The sequence below is a fragment of the Carassius gibelio genome, chromosome B21, assembly GCF_023724105.1.
Source record: "Carassius gibelio isolate Cgi1373 ecotype wild population from Czech Republic chromosome B21, carGib1.2-hapl.c, whole genome shotgun sequence".
In the NCBI taxonomy this organism is placed as follows: Eukaryota; Metazoa; Chordata; class Actinopteri; order Cypriniformes; family Cyprinidae; genus Carassius; species Carassius gibelio.
In genome coordinates, this window is record NC_068416.1 from 3,981,255 (window position 1) to 4,004,732 (window position 23,478).

At 45.4% G+C, this 23,478-nt stretch overlaps 2 protein-coding genes across 2 annotated transcripts; both read right to left on the reverse strand.

Annotated features, from left to right (window-relative positions):
* Positions 1-18,953: 18,953 nt before the first annotated feature.
* LOC127985563 (olfactory receptor 146-like) lies at positions 18,954-19,880 on the reverse strand. The gene has a single exon (XM_052587614.1). The coding sequence runs from the start codon at positions 19,878-19,880 to the stop codon at positions 18,954-18,956; it is 927 nt and encodes a 308-aa protein (XP_052443574.1).
* A 2,222-nt stretch (positions 19,881-22,102) lies between these two features.
* Positions 22,103-23,029, reverse strand: LOC127985564 (olfactory receptor 146-like). The gene has a single exon (XM_052587615.1). The coding sequence runs from the start codon at positions 23,027-23,029 to the stop codon at positions 22,103-22,105; it is 927 nt and encodes a 308-aa protein (XP_052443575.1).
* Positions 23,030-23,478: the final 449 nt, after the last annotated feature.

Consider the following 23,478-nt stretch of genomic DNA (forward strand, 5'->3'; position numbering starts at 1 on the left):
ATTCTTAATAGTGATGTTGTTCAGCTCTCGGTAATCAATGCAAGGTTGCAGAGAACCATCCTTCTTACCCACAAAAAAGAACCCCGCCCCTGCTGGAGATGAGCAAGGAAGGATTAACCCAGAGGCTAGGGAATCAGAAATGTATTTCTCCATGGCCTCCCTCTCAGGAATAGAAAGAGAGTATAACTTGCCCTTAGGCGGAGACTTATCTGACACTAAGTCTATGGCACAGTCGTAGGGACGATGCGGAGGGAGAGAACCAGCACGAGACTTACTGAACACTTCCTTCAGGCCCAGATACTCAACGGGCACATTTGGCAAAACCATGTTCTCCTTCTGAAAGACAGGAACAGGGACAACAGAACAAGCAGAAACCAGACAAGACTCATGACATCTTTCACTCCACAATGTGACAGTGTTAAAACCCCATTTCACTCGTGGATTATGCTTGGATAACCAGGGGTGACCTAAAACAATGGGAGCAACAGGGGAGTCCATGAGAAAAAAGGATATGGTTTCTTGATGGTTTCCAGACGTGATCAGTGAGATGGGTTCTGTATGGTGCATGACGCGAGGCAGCTCCTGGCCATTGAGTGCGGTGACATGGATGGGGAGAGACACAGGAAGGACAGGAATGTTCAAGTGATGTGCAAGTGAAGAATCAATGAAATAACCTTTGGCTCCGGAGTCCAGAAGGGCGTGACACTCGTGATGTTGATTCTTCCACCGCAGTTTCACCGGAAGGAAGGTCAGTGATGTAGGTGAGGACTTCTCAGCGGAGATCCCACCTGATAGTAGCCTCAAATTTACTATCAGGCTGGCTCTTTTACCGGGCATGAGTAGTTGACAGAACCGATCGTGTTCTCTCGACTCAAGCGCCCCCTAACAGGAGAGAGGCCCAGGCGATTAATCCGTGCATCAACTCGTAAAGCCAGTTGGATGAGTCCGTTGAGAGTGGGGGGCAGCTCGAGGATGTAGATCTCTTGCTGAACACGGTCAGATAACCCATGCAGGAATCTATTCCACTGCGCCGCCTCGTTCCACTGGCACGCGGCCGCCAGGGTGCGGAACTCGATGGAGTAGTCGGTTACTGAGGAAGAACCTTGACGGAGTTCCGAGAGTCGATGAGCAGCTTCCCTGCCGGTCGCGGCCCGGTCGAAGACTCTCCTCATTTCCTCAGAGAGGGCGCGGAACGAGGCACAACATGGGTGTATAAAGTAATTTAAAAAGTAATTTACTGTAAAAGTAATGTAACTAGTTTACAGATATTTACTGTGACTTTATGGTCAAATCTTTAACAGTGTACTACTAGGTACTTATACTATATTGACTGGGTTAAATAGAATTGCATTACTAAAAAGAGACTAAAATACAATTTTTGTTGACTAAAACTTGACTAGACTAAACAGTGTGTGAGACACATACCCCACCCCCCCACCCCCCCTCTTAAAAATGTATCATTTTAAATTATGAATGTCCATAGCCCCCCTCCTGAAACCTCATGCCACCCCTTTGCCACCCCAGGAAAAAAAATCTCTAGATCCGCCACTGGCGTCAAGTATGTCAGGGACATGCAGAATCAGCAACAGTAACAAGCAGAGGTCGGGGCAGGCAGCAGAGAATCACAGTCGGTATAAACAATCCAAGATCAGACACAGAAGGAACAAACACAGGGAAAACGTCCGGAAATGCCCAAATATGATTAAACATGGATTGGATCAGCCAGCAGCTAACTAACAGGTTGCTCAAGGTCGAGCAGAGAGTGGCATTCAGCTCAGAGCGCAGCCGAGCCCAGGACTCTGATAATGGGTGACTCTATTATCAGAAACATCAGTAGCAGGACTACAAAAACATGCTGCCTTCCTCAAGCAATGGTCTCTGACGTGAACAAGGAAATTCAGAATATTCTGATGAAGCACAAGACTGCAAATCGAATAATCATCCGTATGGTGAAAAATTTTATTCGGAAAGAGCAGTCAGAGAACTCCTTAAGAAGGACTTCAGTGAACGCTTTGAAACACGTTGAAGATTTAAAGTTCAGTCGTTCATCAGTGGACCACTCCCAGCAAGGGGAACAAATATGTTTTCACGGTTGCTTGGGCTGAACACATGGCTACAAAGACCTTGTAATATAAAAGGAGTACATTTCATCAACAAATTCAATCTTTTCTGGGGCCATAGACAATTGTTTAAACTGGATGGCCTCCACCAAACAAACTTGGTGCTAGAGTGCTTTAGGACAATATCTGCTTTTCCTCCATCATCCTTCAGCAGAGTGTGTCAATCCATTCAGCACACACACACATGGTCTGAGTTATCATGTGGTTGACATATCCCACAAGGACACTGATAATTCCATGCAGCCAAAACAAGCACTGCTGATATACACTATCCTGGTTGAGCCCTGCCCACAGAGCTCCTCACAGACAGACTGTGATGTATCAAAACAGCTACAAGATTCAGCACCCAAGGACAACTTTCTGGAAAAAAGCCAGGGAAGCCAGGACAACATACCACAGCCACCAGAAACACCAGACACAGCCCATCTCACAGACGCATTATGCCACTCTCCAGCATCTCCACTTCTGTGCTTTTCACAGAAAATGGAGTAATTGGTGTATGATAGGACTAAACCCTCTCATTCAATTGCTGCAAGCCCGCAGATATCAACAAAGAAATTGGCGAGCCCTTAAACCACCAAAGAATGTGGGCCCTGCTCCTGTGAGAGCTCTCTGACCGCTGCCACAATGCCAGGGCCCAAACCATCTATCTGCTGAAGGTGAACCAAAAACAACTGATAGCAGCTCTCAGTGATAGGTGTTGGGTCCCCGCTATAATAACAGCAACATTCACAAATGCCTACAGAACAAGCGGGAACGCAATGTGCCTGTATCTTTCTCTATTTCAGTTTTATCACGTGAAAGAAAGTCTAAGGCCATCTCAAGCCGAAGAGCAAACTCATCTAATCTGCGGCCTATTATGCATCAAAATACGATTGATGTAAAGAAACAAAGCACAGCCATCAAGTTAGCATCTTTAAACATTCTCTCACTAAAAAAATAAATTTGTTTCTAATCAATGACTTTATAACCGCAAACAATCTGGATTTTATGTTTCTAAATGAAACATGGCTATAAGACAGCTGCAGTGCAACAGTCCTAAATTAAGCTGCCTCTCCTAAGTTTTCAAGCAAGTTTCATTTCATCAATACATGTCTTTTGAATATCTAGGGATTGTGCTGAAAGGTGCTCCATGCATTTTGTTTATTGTTATTAAACATTTAATTACAGTGGATGAAATGTTTGGACCCCTACTGATGATTAAGGACATAGCACTATCTGATCACGTCTGTATTTCCTTGATATTTTAATCTCTGCTACAACTGAATCTAGATCGATAGATTATATTATTTATGGAGGTTATATCTTTAACACCAAGCATTTCTGCAGACTCTGTTGATATTCTGCTTGATTCCTTCAACTCAAAAGTTAAGAATGTTACTGATGATATTGCTCCACTCATAGTCCGTAAGAGGACAAACAGATAGAAATCAGTTAGGAGAAGTTCAAAAGCAGAAAAGAAAGGCCGAGCGGATGTGGCGGAAGACAGAAATTCACTATAGCATCTATAAAGACAGCCCTCATGCTTTTAATGTGAAATAAACAGTAACTTAAATAACACTCATACTCTTTTTGCCACTGTTGAGAGACTGACAACACCCCCCCCCCCCCCCCCCAAGTCAGACTCCCAGTGAAATGCTTTCAGACAGCAAATGCAATGAGTTTGCATCCTTCTTTTCTGAGATCATCATCAATATCGGGAAGGCGATTAGCACATCCTCAAGTAATGCGGAGGTCAGACAGATTAGGCCACAAAATCAACAATATACTATGTCTATTTTTGAACAATTGATAGCAAAATTCTGGAAGACCTAAAATCATAGTGCAGCACCTAAAATCATCAACCTGCTATCTTGACACACTTCTCACATCTTTTTTTCAAAAATGTGCTTAACTGCTTAGAAGCAGATCTTTTAGAAGTGGGGAATGCCTCACTTCTCTCTGGGACATTTCCAAACTCCGTAAAAACTGCAGTTGTTAAGCCCCTCCTGAAAAAGAGCAATCTTGATAACACCATTTTGAGCAATTTTAGACCAATATCTAATCTTCCTTTTATAGCAAAATTATAAAAAGGTAGTTTTTAATCAGCTGAACAAATACTTACTAAAATGGATACCTAGACAATTTTCTGGTTTTCGACCACATCGCAGCACAGAGACAGCACTCATTAAGATAATAAATTATATTCGCTTAAATTGTGACTCTGGCAAAATATCAGTGCTGGTATTGCAAGATCTCAGTGCTGCGTTTGACACTGTCGATCATAACATACTACTAGAGAGACTGGAAAACTGGGGCTTTCTGGGATGGTACTCAAATGGTTCAGTTCATACTTAGAAGGGAGAGGCTATTATGTGAGTCTAGGAGAGCATAAGTCTAAGTAGACGTCCATGACATGCAGAGTCCCACAAAGTTCAATTCTCACACCGCTTTTGTTTAGCCTGTATATGCTCCCACTGTCACGGTTCATGAATTCACTGGTTTCTTTGTGTCCCGTTCGTGTCATTGTGGTATTCGTCGTCTCGTCTGGATGTTCACCGTCACCTGTCTTCACCAGCACGCTGACCATCTAGTCCCTGCACCACCAGCACACCTGAGCTCCAGTACTTCTCTGTGTTTTATTCTACTCTTAATAAAGAGTTAACTTGCATTTTTGCTTCCGCCTCTTGTATCATGACAGAACGATCTGACCAGACGACGGAAGCAGCAAGCGGATTCTCTTCTCCTCTGGAGGAATTTATCAAGGTCAGCATTTCATGGATGGATGCCCAGGAGAGGAACATGACTGAGTCGGGTCGGGCTATTCAAGCTCTTGTGGTGCAGGTGTCCGAGCTCACCCGGCAATTGCAACATCTACGAGCTTCCACTGCGCCACCCACACCTGGGAGGGCGGTGACAAAATCGAATGCGATGTGGGACCAGGATCTCAAAGGGATTGGCAACCCCGCCTACCAGTCCCCGATTTATACAACGGTGAGCCTAACTATTGCAGAGCATTCCTAACACACAGTTCGATGCATTTTTCTCTGCAGCCCAGGACCTTTGCCACTGAACAAAGCAAAGTAGCATTCGTACTTACGCTACTGACTGGGAGGGCAGCACTATGGGGGACAGCGGTGTGGGAGAACCAAGATCCATGCTGTGCCTCGTTCCAGACACTTGCCACCGAAATGAGAAGGGTGTTTGACCAGGCAGTCGTGGGAAGAGAAGCGGCATGGATCCTCGCGGACCTCAAACAAGGCGGAAGATCTGTATCTGATTACGCTATCGAGTTCTGGACTTTGGCGGCAGAGTGTCAGTGGAATGAGGAAGCGCAGTGGGACATGTTCCTGCATGGGTTGGCTGACCGCGTCCTGAGAGAGATCTACGCTCTGGACTTACCTACCACACTCAATGGGTTGATTGAACTGGCACTTCATGTGAATTCCCGACTCTCTCGTGTCGATCGTCTTGGATTACCCACTCGATTCTCTGGAGCAGCTGAGAGCACGTGATCCAGCGGCTGGGATGCGGTCAGCCCCATCTACGATCACGAGCCCATGCAGGTCGGACGAGCTCGGCTTTCCCGGGAGGAAAAGGAGAGGCGGAGGTCCCAGGGCCTTTGCCTTTACTGCGGCATGGCCGGACATTTCGCTTACAACTGCCCAGTAAAAGGGGCAAGCCCGGCAGTAAATCTGAGGCTATTGTCGGGTGGGATCTCCGCTGAGAAGACCTCATCAACATCTACGCTCCTCCCCGGTAAAACTAAGATGGTCAGCCAACACTCACAGCTGCCAAGCACTTTTGGACTCCGGGGCAGAAGGTAACTTCATGGACTACACATTTGCACTCAAGATTCATATTCCCCTGTTACCTCTCACTTGCACCATTTCTGTTCACGCCCTTAACGGCCAAGCCCTACCTGACATTTCATTCACCACTGGACCCATTTCACTCATCTTATCTGGCAACCACACTGAGACTACATCCTTCTACATTCTGGACTCCCCCCTCGCACCCATTGTTTTAGGACACCCTTGGGTCATCAGACACAACCTTAAAATTGACTGGCAGCAGAGATCAGTGTTGGAGTGGAGTAGTAAATGTCATGAGTCCTGTCTTCTGTTTCATTTTCTGTGTTTCAGGAGAAAGCAGTGGATTTGTCAAACGTGCCCACGGAGTATCAGGACCTGGGGGAAGTGTTCAGTAAGTCTCGAGCTGCTTCTCTCCCTCCACATCATCCCTATGACTGTGCCATAGACTTACTACCAGACTACCGGGGGTTGAACAGAATCAAGAATACTTATCCTTTGCCGCTGATATCTTCTGCCTTCGAGAGGTTGCAGAAAGCGTTGATCTTCACTAAATTGGACTTACGTAATGCTTATCATTTGGTCCCATCAGAAAGGGAGATGAATGGAAGACTTTTTTTAACACCCCCAGAAGGCACTTTGAATACTTGGTCATGTCCTTCGGCTTGTTCAACTCCCCAGCAGTCTTCCAGGCACTCTTCAATGAAGTGCTGCGAGATATGGTCGATCAGTTCATATATGTCTACCTGGATAATATATTGATTTTTCCTTCTTCTCTCCAGGAGTACGTACAGCACATTCGACGAGTGCTTCAGAGGCTGCTAGAGAATGGGCTTTTTGTCAAGGTGTAGAAACTTTTAATGCACAGTCTGTCCCTTTCTTAGGGTACATCGTGTCGTCTGAGGGAATGCGTATGGATCCTGTGTCCAGATCAGAGGGTCACTGCAGTCACCCGGATCCAGTACGTATCCAGACCAGATGGTGGATCAGCACCTAGAAAGGACCTCTACTGCCCTGAAAGACAGCGGAGACCAGGACAACTAGAGCCCCAGATACAGATCCCCTGTAAAGACCTTGTCTCAGAGGAGCACCAGGACAAGACCACAGGAAACAGATGATTCTTCTGCACAATCTGACTTTGCTGCAGCCTGGAATTGAACTACTGGTTTCGTCTGGTCAGAGGAGAACTGGCCCCCCAACTGAGCCTGGTTTCTCCCAAGGTTGGAGTTTCGGTTCCTTGCCGCTGTCGCCTCTGGCTTGCTTAGTTGGGGTCACTTCATCTACAGCGATATCATTGACTTGATTGCAAATAAAAACAGACACTATTTCAACTGAACAGAGATTACATAACTGAATTCAATGATGAACTGCCTTTAACTATCATTTTGCATTATTGAGACACTGTTTTCCAAATGAATGTTGTTCAGTGCTTTGGCGCAATGTATTTTGTTTAAAGCACTATATAAATAAAGGTGATTGATTGATTGATCCTGAGAAGGTTAAGGCTGTGGTGGATTGGCCAAGTCCAGATTCCTGTAAAGCCCTACAGAGGTTTCTGGGGTTCGCCAATTTCTACCGGCGGTTCATTCACAATTTCAGCCAACTAGCCTTGCCTCTGACCACCTTGACCTCCCCCAGAACGATGTTCAGGTGGTCAGAAGCAGCTGAGGCTGTGTTTGCCAAACTGAAGGGCCATTTTGTTTCAGCCCCCATCTTAATTACCCCTGATCCATCACGTCAGTTTGTGGTGGAGGTCGATGCGTCAGAGGTAGAGGTAGGTGCAGTGCTATCCCAACGTTCTCCTGCAGATGACAGGATGCATCCGTGCATGTTTTGTCTCACGGTTTGTCCCCTGCCGAACGTAATTATGATATTGGTAACAGAGAGTTGTTGGCAGTCAAGTTAGCATTGGAAGAATGGCATCACTGGTTAGAAGGGTCGGGGGTACCTTTTATCGTTTGGACCGATCATAAGAATTTGGAATACATTAGAACCGCTAAAAGATTGAAGCCTGATTCATTATCACGCATTTTTGACCGTTCCGATCGCACGTCTACTCCCGAGTGCATTTTTCCGGAGACCCTAATTATCTCCACACTCTCATGGGAGGTCGAATCGAAGGTCAAGACGGCCTTACAAGGGGTAACGCCCCCGTCGACTGTCCACCAAACAGTTTATTTGTGCCAGAGGGATTACGGTCCAACGTTATTCAGTGGGGGCATTGTTCCAATGTGGCTTGCCATCCAGGAGTCAGTCATACTAAACCTTTAGTCAACCGACGGACGTGGTTTCCGACAGAGGACCTCAATTTGTGTCCAAATTTTGGCAAGAGTTTTGTAGATTACTGGGCGCAACTGTTAGTCTGTCCTCAGGGTTTCATCCCCAGAACAATGGCCAATCTGAGAGAGCCAACCAGGATTTAGAGAGAACGTTGCGATGTCTGGTTTTCAAGAATCCTTCCTCTTGGAGTCAACAACTGTCAATGGTGGAATACGCCCACAATTCGTTACCAGTATCATCCACGGGCGTATCTCCGTTTGAGTGTAGTCTAGGTTACCAACCAACAATTTTTCCTAGTCTAGAATCTGAAGTCGCGCTTCCCTCCGCTCACGCCTTCGTCCAGAGGTGCCATCACACTTGGACTAGAGCCCGCGATACTCTACTCCAAGCGGGAGCGCGCACCAAGGCGTTCTTAGGAGAGGGCGTACTGTCACGGTTCATAAATTCACTGGTTTCTTCATGTCCTGTGTATTTGTTGTTCTGTCTTATGAGTGGGCGTGACCACTCATTCCACTGATCAGCACGCCAGCTGATCTCATTCATCACACCAGCTGCCACCTATCCACTCACCTATAAGAACTGATCGCACTCTCCTCTCTTTGTCAGATCGTTGTTTTGGTGTCCACAGTGTTCGTCGTGTGCTGTTCCAGTCCTGTTCTGGTTCCTAGTTCCTGTTCACTGTCCTTGTATTATTTGTCGTGTCGTCTGGATGTTCACTGTCACCTGTCTTCACCAGCATGCTGACCATCTAGTCACTGCACCACCAGCCCACATACGTAACCAAGACGTTCCCTTTCAGTCGGTCACGTTCGACGTTACGAATGGGGTCCCTTACAAAACGCCACATGGCTGTCTTCCAGCGACCCGTGTGAGTGATAGCACCCTGTCGTGAGGCCAGCACAAGTGAGGGCCTACAGCTCGTACAGAATACGCTGGGTAGCATATTCCAGCTGGACATATGCTAGCAGGCTGCCTGCCCGTGGGAGGACTTACAGAAGCAGGTATCTACCAAGGTGGTGATACATAAGAACTCTAAGGTACCCAGCCCGCAGGGTGGAATTTTCAACGACAGAGCTGGCAAGGGCTTGCCAAGGGAAAGACACATGCTGCGGAGAGACTTACTGTGGACATACACACGTGGGATTACCCAGAAGGGGAATCACGACACATGGAGGCACCTAGTCCCACACATGGCTGACCAAGGGGCATGTACGCAAGTGTTGGACATCAACAGTGCTGGAGGAACCCAGGGTTCTGACTGAGGAACTCACCTGAGGGGAATAGCGCACGCATCCAGTCGGCGGAGTGGAATGGCGCAGCAAGCGGATTGACACCGAGCAGGTCCTTACTGGCCCGAAGGGGTGAGTATCCGGGAGGACACGGGCTCTACACGGAGATTATAAAATCTTGCGAATGTGTTAGGTGTCGCCCAGCCCGCAGCTCTACAGATGTCTGCTAGCGAGGCGCCATGCGCCAGCGCCCAGGAGGAAGCTACGCTCCTAGTTGAGTGAGCTCTCACCCCTAGGGGGCATCGCGAGCTCCGCCCCGCAGAGCGGGTATATAAGGAGCAACGCGAGCAACTCGCATTCAAGTCTTCGCTGAGGAGGCGAGCCAGTGACCCGGCCGTTCAGCGGAACAGCGATGTGGCAAGGGGACGTAACGTCTCCGTTCCCTCCTTCAGGGAACGAGGGTTACATACGTAACCAAGACGTTCCCTTTCAGTCGGTCACGTTCGACGTTACGAATGGGGTCCCTTACAAAACGCCACATGGCTGTCTTCCAGCGACCCGTGTGAGTGATAGCACCCTGTCGTGAGGCCAGCACGAGTGAGGGCCTACAGCTCGCACAGAATACGCTGGGTAGCATATTCCAGCTGGACATATGCTAGCAGGCTGCCTGCCCGTGGGAGGACTTACAGAAGCAGGTATCTACCAAGGTGGTGATACATAAGAACTCTAAGGTACCCAGCCCGCAGGGTGGAATTTTCAACGACAGAGCTGGCAAGGGCTTGCCAAGGGAAAGACACATGCTGCGGAGAGACTTACTGTGGACATACACACGTGGGATTACCCAGAAGGGGAATCACGACACATGGAGGCACCTAGTCCCACACATGGCTGACCAAGGGGCATGTACGCAAGTGTTGGACATCAACAGTGCTGGAGGAACCCAGGGTTCTGACTGAGGAACTCACCTGAGGGGAATAGCGCACGCATTCAGTCCGCGGAGTGGAATGGCGCAGCAAGCGGATTGACACAGAGCAGGTCCTTACTGGCCCTAAGGGGCGAGTATCCGGGAGGACACGGGCTCTACACGGAGATTATAAAATCTTGCGAATGTGTTAGGTGTCGCCAAGCCCGCAGCTCTACAGATGTCTGCTAGCGAGGCGCCATGCGCCAGCGCCCAGGAGGAAGCTACGCTCCTAGTTGAGTGAGCTCTCACCCCTAGGGGGCATGGCAGGTCTCGAGCCTGATAAGCCAGGACAATAGCATCCACTATCCAGTGGGATAACCTCTGCTTGGAGACAGCCTTTCCCTTCTGCTGGCCTCCGTAACAGACAAAGACCTGTTCTGAGGTCCTAAGGCACCGAGTTCTGTCCACGTAGGTGCAGAGCGCACGTACTGGACAGAGCAGCGCCAGGGCTGGGTCTGCCTCCTCCAGGGGCAGCGCTTGCAAGTTCACCACCTGATCCCTAAAAGGAGTGGTGGGAACTTTGGGCACGTACCCAGGCCGGGGTCTCAAGACAACATGAGATTTAGCCGGCCCGAATTCCAGGCACGCTTCGTCAACTGAAAATGCCTGCAGGTCCCCGACCCTCTTCACCAAAGCCAAAGCCGTCAGGAGCGCAGTTTTCAAAGATAAAAACTTTAGCTCTACTGAGAGCAAGGGTTCGAAGGGAGCTCTCTGCAGAGCTGATAAAACCACTGCGAGGTCCCAAGAGGGGACTTGCTGAGGGCGAGGCGGATTGAGCCTCCTTGCTCCTCTCAGGAACCTGATGATCAGATCGTGCCTTCCAAGAGACTTACCTTCAACAGGGACATGGTGAGCCGAAATGGCAGCCACATAGACCTTGAGGGTGGAAGGAGACAGCCTTCGTTCCAACCCCTCCTGAAGAAAGGAAAGCACTGACCCAATCGGGCATTTCCAGGGGTCCTCACGCCGTGAAGAACACCAAGTGACGAAGAGGTTCCACTTCAAAGCATAGGCATGTCTGGTGGACATGGCTCTAGCTGAAGTGATGGTAGCTACCACCTGTGGTGGCAAGGTACCTAAACCTTCCGTGACCCGTCCAGAACCCACACATGTAGGTTCCACAGATCGGGACGTGGGTACCAGAGGGTGCCCCGTCTCTGAGAAAGAAGGTCCCTCCTCAGAGGAATAGGCCAGGGAGGGGCTGTCGCGAGGAGTACAAGTTCGGGGAACCAGGTCCGGCCGGGCCAAAAAGGCACCACCATGAGGACCTGCTCCTCTTCCTCCCTGATCTTGCACAACGTCTGTGCAAGAAGGCTCACTGGGGGAAACGCATACTTGCGCAGGCCCAGCGGCCAGCTGTGTGCCAGGGCGTCCGTGCAGAGGGTGCCCTCGGTCAGGGAGTAAAACAACTGGCAGTGGGAATTTTCTGGAGAGGCAAACAGGTCTACCTGGGCGTCTCCGAAGTGTTCCCAAATCAGCTGAACCGACTGGGGGTGGAGTCTCCATTCCCGGGGCGAGACTGCTGTCGTGAGAGCTCGTCGGCTGCACGATTGAGCCTGCCTGGAATGTGAATGGCACGAAGCGACCTCAGATGCTTGTGACTCCACAGGAGGAGATGGCGAGCGAGTTGCGACATGCGGCGGGAGCGTAGACCACCCTGATGGTTGATGTACGCTACGGTCGCAGTGTTGTCCTTACGGACCAGAATGTGCTTGCCCTTCAGCAGGGCCCTGAAGCGGTGCAGAGCAAGACGTACTGCTAGCAACTCGAGGCAATTGACATGCCACTGAAGTCGGGGTCCTGGCCAGGAGCCTGACGCAGCATGCCCATTGCACATGGCACCCCAGCCCGTGGCAGAGGCATCTGTTGACACAACAACATGTCTGGACACTGGTTCTAGGGGCACGCCGACCCGTAGAAACGAGGGGTCCAACCACGGGGTGAAGTATCGACGGCAGGCCGGAGTGATGGTCACTCGGAGCGTGCCCTGTTGCCATGCCCATCTCGGGACTCGGTCGTGAAGCCAGTGCTGAAGCTGTCTCATATGGAGTAGCCCGAGCGGTATGACTGCCGCCGCGGACGCCATATGCCCCAGGAGCCTCTGAAACAGTTTCAGTGGAACCGCTCTCTTGCCCTCGAATTGTCTCAGGCAACTCAGCAGTGACTGCGCACGCTCGTTTGTAAGCTGCGCGAACATGGCGACCGAGTCTATTTCCATACTGAGAAAAGAGATCCTCTGCACAGGGAAGAGTTTGCTCTTTTCCCAGTTGACCTGAAGACCCAGTCGGGCGAGGTGTCTGAGCACCGGATCCCTGTGCTCGCACAACCGCTCTCGAGAGTGAGCCAGGATCAGCCAGTCGTCGAGGTAGTTGAGGATACGGACACCCTGTTCCCTGAGAGGAGCCAGGGCTCCCTCCGCAACCTTCGTAAAGACGCGGGGAGAGAGGTCCAACCCGAATGGGAGAACCTTGTACTGATATGCCTGCCCCTCGAAAGCAAACCGAAGAAACGGTCTGTGTCGAGGAAGAATGGAGACATGAAAGTATGCGTCCTTCAGGTCGATCGCTGCAAACCAATCCATCGGACGAATGCATTCGAAAATGCGCTTGGCCGTTAGCATCTTGAACGGGAGTCTGTGCAGAGCTCGGTTCAAGGCACGCAGGTCCAGGATTGGCCGTAACCCACCTGTCTTCTTGGGTACTATGAAGTAAGGGCTGTAAAAGCCGGACTTCATGTCGGCTGGAGGGACCGGCTCTATCACGCCCTTTGCCAGCAGGGTCGCGACCTCCACGCGCATGACAGGGGCATCTTTGCCCACCATCGTCGCGTGGACACCCCGAAACCTGGGGGGACGCCGGGCGAACTGAATCGCGTAGCCGAGCCTGAGCGTCCGGATGAGCCAGCGGGAAGGCCTGGGGAGCTCTAGCCAGGCTCCCAGGAACCGAACCAGCGGGGTCAAGGGGACTACAGGCGTACCCACAGTGGGGCAGCGTGGTGGAGCAGACAGCCCCGGCATGGGAGGCATAGCGTCCCTTAGCGGGGGCGGAGTGCGGGCACTCGTCTGACTCCAAGTGGCAAAGAGGGCATGAGAAGGCGAAGCGTTCTTGAGCCGTCTTTGCATGGAAATTGGCAAGGGGAGAGGGGAACGAGAGCGGCGAGGAAGTACGTCGCCAGCTGTCATTCGTGGCCTCTTGGGACCTGGAGGTAGAGGAAACAGCTCTTTTAGTGAAGATTTGGGTACCACTGGCCGCAGGGCCAGTGGCGGAACAAAAGGAAAACGAGAACAAAGGATTCTCCCCCGGCCCTCCTCCGGGGGAAGGAGTGGTCCTGCTACCATCTCCTGATGAGCTGACCTCTCCAACTCCAGGTCGCCCGTCTCAGGAACGCCGCTTGGCCTGGCGTTTCGCAGGTTTAGGGGCAGAGACGGGTTGTGCCGCCCTTCTGCGGCCATCTCCTCGCTGCGGCCGGGGTGAAGGCTGCTGCTGTGGCCGAGCGGGAGTGGAGGAGGCCGCAGGGGGGCGCCCTCGGCGACGAGCAGGCTGAGGTTGCGCCGGCGGCGGGGTGGAAGCAGCAGAGGGCCGCCGGGGGAGGATGTGTCTGATGGCCTCAGACTGCTTCTGGGCGGCAGAGAACTGCTGGGCAAAGCTCTCTACCGCGTCGCCGAAGAGGCCATCCTGGGAGACCGGGGAGTTGAGGAGCTGAGCCCGATCAGACTCACTCATGTCTGCCAGGTTCAGCCATAGGTGGCGCTCCTGGACCACCAAAGTGGACATCACCTGACCCAAGGAGCGCGCAGTGACCTTCGTCGCCCGGAGAGCGTGGTCGGTTGCAGTGCGCGCCTCCTGCAAAACCCCCGGGTCAGCACTGCCCTCGTGCAGCTGCCGGAGCAGCTTGGCCTGATAGACCTGCAGAGAGGCCATGGCATGCAGGGCAGAAGCGGCCTGGCCCGCAGCTCTGTAAGCCTTGGCCACAAGCGTGGATGAGAACTTACAGGCTTTGGAGGGCAGCTTGGGACCACCACGCCAAGCGGAGGCGCTCTGTGGACACAGTTGCATCGCAACAGAACGCTCCACCGGGGGAATCCCAGCATACCCCTTGGCCGCCCCGCCATCGAGGGCAGTGAAGGCGGAGGAAGAACCAGAACGGTTTCGGGCAGTTAAAGGTGCCTTCCATGAACTAGTTACTTCCTGGTGCACTTCCGGGAAGAAAGGAACCAGAGGGGGGTGCTGGCGATCCGCATGAGCAGCCCCCAGGAACCAATCATCCAGCCTCGAGCGCTCAGGACAGGGTGGAGGATTCCACTCAAGCCCAATGCTCTCCGCTGCCCGGGAAAGCACGGCCGTCAGCTCGGGATCAGACTCGGACAACGCTGGCACTCCCGAGGGAGGCAACGCAGCCGAACCCTCATCTCCCGAGGACTCAAGCCCGCCTTGTGATGCGGCGATCGACATACGGTCCTCTTCGCGAGCCCCGAATGAGATGTCAGGAGCCTGAGAGGGTCCAGCAAACTCATCCGGGAACTCAACCGGCTGCGGCGTATGTGAGGGGGGTGTGGCCCGAGGAGGTTCGCTCGTCGGGGAAGCCCACACAGTAACCCTCAGATCACCCTGGCCACCAGCCGAAGTAGCTCTCTTACGAGAAGAAGAGCTAGAACGGGGTGTGGCAGAAGGGACTCTATACCTTTTAAGGTAATCGAGTCTCGATCTCAACGCCGAGATGGTCATGTCCCCGCATTGAGAACATGAGCCATCCACGAACGCAGTCTCAGCGTGCTGGAAGCCCAGACACGTGACACAGCGATCGTGACCGTCACGAGGAGCGATATATCGACCGCACCCAGAAACACATGGGCGAAATGACATCTTTAAAAAGACGCAAATCGGCCCGTATCTCTTTTGTGAGAGAAATTTGTCTCTTTTAGAGGTGTTGAAGCGCTCAGGGGATCGCGGGAGCTGTCGCAGGAAACCCAGACGAACCGCTGAATCGCGCCGTCACACCAACACCAGCTCTTGCTTGTAAACACTCCGGTGATTGCAGCAAGCGATGTGCTCGGCTCCGAAGCGAAAGCTTGAATGCGAGTTGCTCGCGTTGCTCCTTATATACCCGCTCTGCGGGGCGGAGCTCGCGATGCAAATTCCGCAGACCAAGGTACTTTGTGTACCATTGGCTCGTTTTGTACCACTCGAAGGTGATTGGGCTCTCGGGCGAGATCCCATTCGTAACGTCGAACGTGACCGACTGAAAGGGAACTTTTGCACAGTACTGTATTTTAAAAACAACATTGTTGCTACTTTATAAAGAATAACCATACAATAATTCACAGGACTGATTAAAGACAGTGACAGACAGCACTCATCTTAACTAAATATCAGAGTGAGTGACAGAGATACAGTAGAAATATTATGTGTGGTTTTGTATTAAATAATGACCCAGATTGTGAAATACATTTATTAGCCTTAGATTAAGGGAAGCACAATTTGGGAAATGAGAGCATCCAAGGTGAAAGCTATGGATTTATTTTAAATATTTATAATATTCTTTAATGTTATCCATAGTTTTTTTTTAGGTTCTTTTTTTAAAGTATTGTTTCAGGCACCGTTTAGGCGCCGTTACCGTTTTAAAAGTATCAAAAAAAGGCACTGGACCCTTCTTAAAAGTTATTATTTCTCACTGGCTCATTTACCAAATGGGTGCTTTCTCTTCGTCCTCCACAAATTAAGCTGTAGCTAGTTCGGTAGCGAGACATTTTAATAAATTATCGTTTGCGAATGACGACGCGATTGACAATTTTGTGATAACTAGGCTTTACCAACTTTGTAACTCGTTACCCCCGAACACTGGACATAGCAGACGTATGTACCGAATACAGGAAACTATCGATCAAGAAGGTATCAGGATTATGAGTTATTTTTAGTTTTTGATTAACAATGTGGATTGATCATTAATTTTGACAGCACTATAATATTTATTGTATATAGACAACCATACAAGGGTAATTGTTACTAAGCCTGCACCAATGTTCTTGTCCATTGCCCTCGCAGATTCCTGCAGCTAAGCTTGGATCTACATTTACATTCCATAAGGTTATTGATGACATGCCTCTAAAGTTTGACTTTTTGCACCATAACAATACTTATTGGCAACTAGTCATCATATCTCTAGCTCTTTAATGTATTTGCATTGTACTAAAATGCGTTCATTTTCAGTGTGCATATATGTGGCTGAAAAAAGGTAGCCTAGTGCATCCCAAATTTTTCAACATGAACATTTTAATATAACATTATAGTCATTATGGCTATATCAAAATGTTTTTTTTTTTTGAGAGGTGGGGTAGTGCACAATAGGCCCCTGTGTCACGGCCCAAGCTTTTGTTCTTAATGGCATTTTTTCTTACATTACTTTTACTTTTATACTTTAAGTAGTTTTTTAAACCAGTACTTTTACACTTTTACTTGAGTAAAAAGCTTGAGTTTATACTTCAACTTCTCCAAAAGTCTTTTTAAACCCTAGTATCTACACTCCTACTTGGGTAATGAATGGCAATACTTTTGACCCCACTGTATATAAGTCACTAAACGACCTAGGAAATATATTGCAGATATGCTCACTGAATATAAACCTAACAAACCACTCAGATCATTAGGATCGAGTCAGTTAGAAGTACCAAGGGTTCACACAAAACAAGGGGAGTCCTCCTTTAGTTACTATGCTGCCCGCAGCTGGAATCAGCTTCCAAAAGAGATCAGACGTGCTAAAACACTAGGCACATCTAAACCTAGAATTAAAGCCCATCTGTTTAGCTGTGCATTTATTGAATGAGCACTGTGAAATCTCCGAACTGATTGCACTATATTTTCACTTTTTTAATGTAAAATCATATTCCAACTGTTTTAAATTCATTTTAAATAAGTACAAGTTTTAAAATATTTTGTTTTATCCTTGTTATTCTTTTTCTTCATTATTATTTTACTTTCTTTTATGTAAAGCACTTTGAATTACCATTGTGTAAATAAACTAGCCTTGCCTTGCCAAGACTTCGCACTATTAGAGAGTCCAAACACAGTTTATATAGGTAATGGGGTAATGGGGTAATGGGGAACACCTGGTGGTTATTAGCCATTATGGTTATTTGGTGTCCCTGTAGCTCAATTGGTAGAGCATTGCCTTATCAAGCACAAGGTTGGGGGTTAAATTCCCCGGGAACACATGATAAGTAAAAATTGATAGCCTGAAAGCAATATAAAGTGTCTCATAAATGCATAATTTTAATTTAATTAGCCCTAAGCACGGGATTATGGGAAATGGAGTTGGGAATGGAAATACAAGATAACAGAGTCCTGAGTGGAGTACCCTCTATTGCAGTGGTTCCCAACCGTTTTTCTTGGGGCCCCCCAAGAAATGTAAATATTTAACAATATTTAACCCCCCCCCCCCCCCCCATAGCATTAAAATTTATATATATATATATATAAATGCTATGCACATAAGCACACACACACACTGTATATAGTAATTAAATGTAGTTTTTTATGACATTTAATGATTTTTAATGACATTTTATTACATGAATGCACAGGAAATGTTCCTTTCAACTTCAGATGTTTCCTTTTAGCCTAATATTTTCATTTTTACACAACTAGTAGAACGCAGTTGTTTCTCTTTTTTCAGGATTTTGTGTATAAACATAGAATACTGAATGTTACGAACATAATGTAAAAATATGAACGGTAGAATGCAGTATGTACTTGCATTCATGCACAGATCCTTATTTTTTTTACAAGGCTAATCATAACGTCAGCATAAACATAACGCTAATCTCCACCTTGGGCTTGCATGCCTTTCACTAGTGATGGAATGTCAGGTGTAATGCCAGTGACAGCCAGTCTAAAATCGCTGTGGACTTCCCTTTTTTTCTCTCTAAGAATTCCTTATCTTTGCCAATTGTCTCTGGATGCTTCGTTTCCTGGTGTCTTTTCATCTTGCTTGGTTTCATGCTGTCGTTTGCCAGTTTTTCACCACAAAAGACACATTCTGGCCGAGACTTGTCTTGGCCTTCAATATAACCAAAATTTATGTAGGTTTTGTAATAGTGTCTAAACCTTTTCTTCACCTCTGAAGAAGAATCACCGCATTTACGTTTCTCTGCCATTTTCCTTTTATTTTTGCCATTACTATGACAGCAAGCACACTGATCACGTGACGTACAGTATGCACGCAAATTTTAATAATTATTTTATATAGGAGATCATTTTTGACTGCCTTATCTTGGCATTGTAAGCATATGATTTTTTTTTAACTTTGAAAAAAATATTTTAATATAAAATTATTAGTAAAACATGTTATGCATCTTTATTCACCTCAAAGCATATCTGCTTCCGCAAAATTTCAAATGGTAAATTATAATTTACTTAAATCAAGTTTCGTAAATAAATAAACAAATAAATAAGACAGATCTCTGCTAATTATTTTTATTTTTTTACAAAATAGTACTCAGCCATATATTTATTAAAGTTTTTATTTATTTATTTATTTTCTAATTTCAAACATTGGAATAAAAAATAAATTGACATTAGCTACAGCAAAGTTTAAATGTCCTTTGTCTTATCTCTTTGGTTTGTAAACCATATACTAAAGGATTTAGCCCTGGTGGAACAATATGGAACATTACACTAGCCAGTTTCCTATTTTCAGAGTATTCAGGAGAACGATGGAAAAAAACCATGATGGCACAAGAAACAAACATGATTATATAAACAGCTATGTGTGTGCCACATGTTTTTAAGGCTTTACAATTGAGTGCTTTGTTTTTGCTGGTTATACATACTGCAGTAATTTTTCCATATGTAATAAATACAGACCCAAGTGAGAAAATAAAGATAACCACAGTAGAAATTAATCCATACACATTATTAATAGCCACACTGTCCTCACAGGACAGTTTAAAAAGTGAGGCATTATCACAGAAAGGGCTTTCAATTTTATGTTTGCAGCGAGACAGGCGTACAGTGAGTCCTATCAAAATTGTTACTGTAATTACTGACACCCCCCAGGCTAATGCTGATAGTTTAACCACCATTTTATTGGTCATTATAGCTGAGTATCGCAGTGGATTACATATAGCTACATATCTATCAAAGGCCATGATCATCAGAACACAATGGCTTGCTGCTGCAAATACATGTACAAAATATGCTTGAACAACACAGTCAACATATGTCATGTAGCGCTCTGAGGTTTCCCTTAAAATGTCCTGTAATAAGCGTGGCATAATGACAGTGGTCCCTAGTATATCATTCAGTGGCAAGTTACAGAACAGAAAATGCATAGGGTGATGCAGATTCTTTTCAGTTGAGATCACAATTACAAGTCCAATGTTACATCCCATTGTAAAGATGTAAGCCAAGAGAAGCAGGATGAAAACAGGATAAGTGGATTGGTGTGTAACTTTCAATCCCTCCACAAGGAGTATATTGTTTGTGAAGGTCTGGTTGTCCATTAGTTGCTCTACACAAAACCTCCAAAACAACAACAGAAAAGTAACAACAGTACTGTCAGAGTTTGTCTTATATGTAAACCAGTTATGGTGCATATTTTATAGATAAATATATTAATATATACCCCCTAGATTCTGAAAAAACTTTAAAATGATGTAATGGCTGGTATTAGTATGTCTAACAAAAGAGTTCATACTTACACCTGAAGTTAGAAGCAATCACCAAGATTGAAGTATTGCTTCACAGATGACAAGTTGTCAAGAAACCTTAAACTAACCTTGTCCTTTAATACTGTACAGCTTCTTCTTTTTTTTTTTTTTTTTTTTTTTTAACCCAAGAGGGAAAAGTAATTGTACTTGGAGCCTTACAACCAGTGATAATTGTGGTGGTTATCTTTGCTTTAATTACCTGTAGGGGTCATGTGTCTCTTTGTTATGGTTGTCATTATATCTCAGTGCAAGGCCGGTAATCCTGCTCCTGGAGTTCTTCCTTCCTGCTAAGGTGAGTAATAATTTCATTATGCTTAATCTTTGCCACACAGATGACACCAGTCACCATCAACTTCATACATGTAAAGTTATCTTTGCTGACAGCTTCAATTTATTAGGCTGTAAACATATACAGTACACATCCCTTTGTGTATGAATTTAATTATGGTTTATGCTATTTTTCTGTAACACAATGACACATTGTCAGATAGTCAGTTGTTTTATTATTATTGTTATTAGTAAATTAGATTTAATGAGTCCAATATGGTATATGTTGCTAGAGTTAAAAGATGAAAAAAATGTGTTTATATATATATATATATATATATATATATATATATATATATATATATATATATATATATATATATATATATATATATATATATACATATACAGGTGCTGGTCATATAATTAGAATATCATTAAAAAGTTGATTTTTTTTTCACTAATTCTATTTAAAAAGGGAAACGTGTATGTTAGTAATAAACAAATGTTTATTTCTTTTAATTTTAATGATTATAACTGACATCTAAGGCAAATCCTAAATTTAGTATCTCAGAAAATTAGAATTATTTCTTAAGACCAATACAAAGAAAGGATTTTTAGAAATCTTGGCCAACTGAAAAGTATGACCATGAAAAGTATGTACAGCACTCAATACTTAGTTGGGGCTCCTTTTGCATGAAGTTTTTTATGACATTTAATGATTTTTAATGACATTTTATTACATGAATGCACAGGAAATGTTCCTTTCAACTTCAGATGTTTCCTTTTAGCCTAATATTTTCATTTTTACACAACTAGTAGAACGCAGTTGTTTCTCTTTTTTCAGGATTTTGTGTATAAACATAGAATACTGAATGTTACGAACATAATGTAAAAATATGAACGGTAGAATGCAGTATGTACTTGCATTCATGCACAGATCCTTATTTTTTTTACAAGGCTAATCATAACGTCAGCATAAACATAACGCTAATCTCCACCTTGGGCTTGCATGCCTTTCACTAGTGATGGAATGTCAGGTGTAATGCCAGTGACAGCCAGTCTAAAATCGCTGTGGACTTCCCTTTTTTTCTCTCTAAGAATTCCTTATCTTTGCCAATTGTCTCTGGATGCTTCGTTTCCTGGTGTCTTTTCATCTTGCTTGGTTTCATGCTGTCGTTTGCCAGTTTTTCACCACAAAAGACACATTCTGGCCGAGACTTGTCTTGGCCTTCAATATAACCAAAATTTATGTAGGTTTTGTAATAGTGTCTAAACCTTTTCTTCACCTCTGAAGAAGAATCACCGCATTTACGTTTCTCTGCCATTTTCCTTTTATTTTTGCCATTACTATGACAGCAAGCACACTGATCACGTGACGTACAGTATGCACGCAAATTTTAATAATTATTTTATATAGGAGATCATTTTTGACTGCCTTATCTTGGCATTGTAAGCATATGATTTTTTTTTAACTTTGAAAAAAATATTTTAATATAAAATTATTAGTAAAACATGTTATGCATCTTTATTCACCTCAAAGCATATCTGCTTCCGCAAAATTTCAAATGGTAAATTATAATTTACTTAAATCAAGTTTCGTAAATAAATAAACAAATAAATAAGACAGATCTCTGCTAATTATTTTTATTTTTTTACAAAATAGTACTCAGCCATATATTTATTAAAGTTTTTATTTATTTATTTATTTTCTAATTTCAAACATTGGAATAAAAAATAAATTGACATTAGCTACAGCAAAGTTTAAATGTCCTTTGTCTTATCTCTTTGGTTTGTAAACCATATACTAAAGGATTTAGCCCTGGTGGAACAATATGGAACATTACACTAGCCAGTTTCCTATTTTCAGAGTATTCAGGAGAACGATGGAAAAAAACCATGATGGCACAAGAAACAAACATGATTATATAAACAGCTATGTGTGTGCCACATGTTTTTAAGGCTTTACAATTGAGTGCTTTGTTTTTGCTGGTTATACATACTGCAGTAATTTTTCCATATGTAATAAATACAGACCCAAGTGAGAAAATAAAGATAACCACAGTAGAAATTAATCCATACACATTATTAATAGCCACACTGTCCTCACAGGACAGTTTAAAAAGTGAGGCATTATCACAGAAAGGGCTTTCAATTTTATGTTTGCAGCGAGACAGGCGTACAGTGAGTCCTATCAAAATTGTTACTGTAATTACTGACACCCCCCAGGCTAATGCTGATAGTTTAACCACCATTTTATTGGTCATTATAGCTGAGTATCGCAGTGGATTACATATAGCTACATATCTATCAAAGGCCATGATCATCAGAACACAATGGCTTGCTGCTGCAAATACATGTACAAAATATGCTTGAACAACACAGTCAACATATGTCATGTAGCGCTCTGAGGTTTCCCTTAAAATGTCCTGTAATAAGCGTGGCATAATGACAGTGGTCCCTAGTATATCATTCAGTGGCAAGTTACAGAACAGAAAATGCATAGGGTGATGCAGATTCTTTTCAGTTGAGATCACAATTACAAGTCCAATGTTACATCCCATTGTAAAGATGTAAGCCAAGAGAAGCAGGATGAAAACAGGATAAGTGGATTGGTGTGTAACTTTCAATCCCTCCACAAGGAGTATATTGTTTGTGAAGGTCTGGTTGTCCATTAGTTGCTCTACACAAAACCTCCAAAACAACAACAGAAAAGTAACAACAGTACTGTCAGAGTTTGTCTTATATGTAAACCAGTTATGGTGCATATTTTATAGATAAATATATTAATATATACCCCCTAGATTCTGAAAAAACTTTAAAATGATGTAATGGCTGGTATTAGTATGTCTAACAAAAGAGTTCATACTTACACCTGAAGTTAGAAGCAATCACCAAGATTGAAGTATTGCTTCACAGATGACAAGTTGTCAAGAAACCTTAAACTAACCTTGTCCTTTAATACTGTACAGCTTCTTCTTTTTTTTTTTTTTTTTTTTTTTTAACCCAAGAGGGAAAAGTAATTGTACTTGGAGCCTTACAACCAGTGATAATTGTGGTGGTTATCTTTGCTTTAATTACCTGTAGGGGTCATGTGTCTCTTTGTTATGGTTGTCATTATATC